Source organism: Acanthochromis polyacanthus, chromosome 3 (genome assembly GCF_021347895.1).
Source record: "Acanthochromis polyacanthus isolate Apoly-LR-REF ecotype Palm Island chromosome 3, KAUST_Apoly_ChrSc, whole genome shotgun sequence".
Taxonomy (NCBI): Eukaryota; Metazoa; Chordata; class Actinopteri; family Pomacentridae; genus Acanthochromis; species Acanthochromis polyacanthus.
This window is the reverse complement of record NC_067115.1, coordinates 4,408,129-4,410,434: the sequence shown is the minus strand read 5'-3', so window position 1 is coordinate 4,410,434 and position 2,306 is coordinate 4,408,129. Positions and strand designations below refer to the sequence as shown.

At 39.2% G+C, this 2,306-nt stretch overlaps 1 protein-coding gene across 1 annotated transcript; it reads right to left on the bottom strand.

Annotated features, from left to right (window-relative positions):
- Window positions 1–345: 345 nt before the first annotated feature.
- LOC127533283 (snaclec 5-like) lies at window positions 346–678 on the bottom strand. The gene has a single exon (XM_051945906.1). The coding sequence runs from the start codon at window positions 676–678 to the stop codon at window positions 346–348; it is 333 nt and encodes a 110-aa protein (XP_051801866.1).
- Between the last annotated feature and the right edge of the window lie 1,628 nt (window positions 679–2,306).

The following is a 2,306-nucleotide window of genomic DNA, read 5'->3' as shown; positions in this document are numbered from 1 at the left end:
GAAAGTTAAACAAGGACAGAACACATCATTATTTAGATATTTTTCATGCTTGCTCTTGCAAACAAGTGAACATGTTAATTCTCACTCTAACTTTATTCTACAACAACATCACCAGAGGATACTTTAAAAATCACTCATCTATTCAAATGTTCTCACAATGTATTCTAATTTCACTCACAAAACAAGAAACACACAAACCCTTCACCTGACAAATACAAACCACCAAACTGGAAAATTACTGATGAATATAGTCTGATCACAGAGAAGCAAACAAATGACAGTTTAGATGAATTTCTATAAGTATCAGTATATGTTTAAGTTAATCTGTTCTCTCTCCAGAATGTGTCAGACACAGATGAAGTTGAGTTTGTCTTGACAGTCCCAGTTCTCCCACAGTCCCTCTTTGGTTAAAGCTCCACAGCGTTTCATGACTGGACACTGCTGGTACTGAGCTCCTTCTTCATATTCCAGAGGGTCACCGTTCACCCACATCCAGCGGTCACCCAGGAAACGCAGACCCATCCACACCCGCTCACTGATGTTCTTGTGCTTGATCTGAGTGTGGGCCAGAAGCCGATCGGTCTCAGAGAGCAGACTGGGGAGATCAGTTTGTTTCTCTCTGCAGTGGCTCAGAGCGTCTTCCCAGGACATCTTCTCCTCCACCACAGTCACATCCATGCAGTAGAAGTAGTGAGAAATGCTGCCTCTTCTATCATACCATTGTCCATTCCAAGAAATCGCTGCATAGTTCTCATTGCGGTGAGAACTATGTATCCAGTTCTGGTATGTAACGTGTCCTCCTCCTGACCACTTCCAAGCAGTTTTGTTGTTGGGATCTCGATAAAGGCCGATCCATCCATAGCGAAGATTTCCATTTGCAGTTCTTGGAAGCTTGTCTATCTCACTCTGACTATTAAAATAAGACAGATCAGTGTGATGTTGTCGACAGTAAGCCTGAGCTTCAGACCAGGTTGCACGTCTGTCGATAAAAATGTGTTTTCCTATATTTCCCTCAACAGCAACACAAAGACAAACAAAGAAGATGATTCTTTCCATGATCACTGCTCTGTAACTGAAGCTGACAATGTTTTCTGTGGCTGTCTCTTCACTAAATGTCATTTAAATCACTTCAGGACATGACTTTGCATGGCTCTATCTTGTCTGCACAAACAACATGTTCATGGTCCACTGACAGGTGGAGAAACCAGGCTTTGAAGTGAACGCCACATTTGGTGACAGTGTTCAGGATAAAAATGTTTTCCTTCATCTCCCTCCACAGCAATGTAAAGACAAATGAATATGATTCTTTTCACGGTCGTAATTCTGTAGCTGAGGCTCATTTTTCTGTGGCTGTTTCTGCGTTAAGCGTCATTTGATTCATTTGAGGATATAACTTTGCATGAAGATGTTTTGTTTATACAAACAAGAGTAATTCCTTTTAACGTCAAACCAAATACTAAAAGAACAGCAAGACATAGAAAAGGAGCGCTACCTGCACTCAGCAAAGTTAGTTTGAGGTGCTCTTTGGAAGGGGATTCAAAAAGTCCTTGAAACAAAAAGAGGAGACTCCAAGGCACTCTCTAAAAAATATTAAGATTTATTGTATGACTTCCTGATGAAGGCTTGATGCCGAAACGCGTAGAAGTTTTGTAGGTCTATATGACCATGCCGTTTAAATAAAGGCTTTTTAAATCTTAATAATTTTTTTAGAGAGTGCCTTGGAGTCTCCTCTTTTTGTTTCAACAAATACTAAAACAAATGACTCTCACAAGAACAGAACACTAAATAAGATTAGAGAACAGAAAAATGAACACAGTGGATATAAATTCCTTTTATTTTCCACTTGAAATAGTTTCAAAGATATTCTGCAGTGTAGTTCTTTGTAGTTGTTTCAACCCATTGATAGCTCTGGTTGTTGTGTGTCTGTGCTACAGTGGACTAAACAAAGAGTCAATGCACTTCCATCACTGTAGTATCGGACAAATCCCATCTACTGAGCTTGGAACATTTATGTCACTTTGTGCCTTGTGTAAAACATTTTTTAAAAGCTTGGCGCGTGATTTTGTGGACACTTGCTCAATATTTTCTGTAAGAAATTAAAACTTTTTTCAGTCTTGGCAAAGATATTTTTGGCATTTCACGAAAATGGCCCTGCTGTCATCTTGTTTCCTTTATATCTCAGCATTTTCAGAATGTAGTCACTGGTACAGAATATTCCTTTCCCTTATTTCATCAAATTTACACAGCTCATTATCAGGGAATAACAGTTTTGGTGCAGCTTATCTGACACAATGATGTAATTTTCA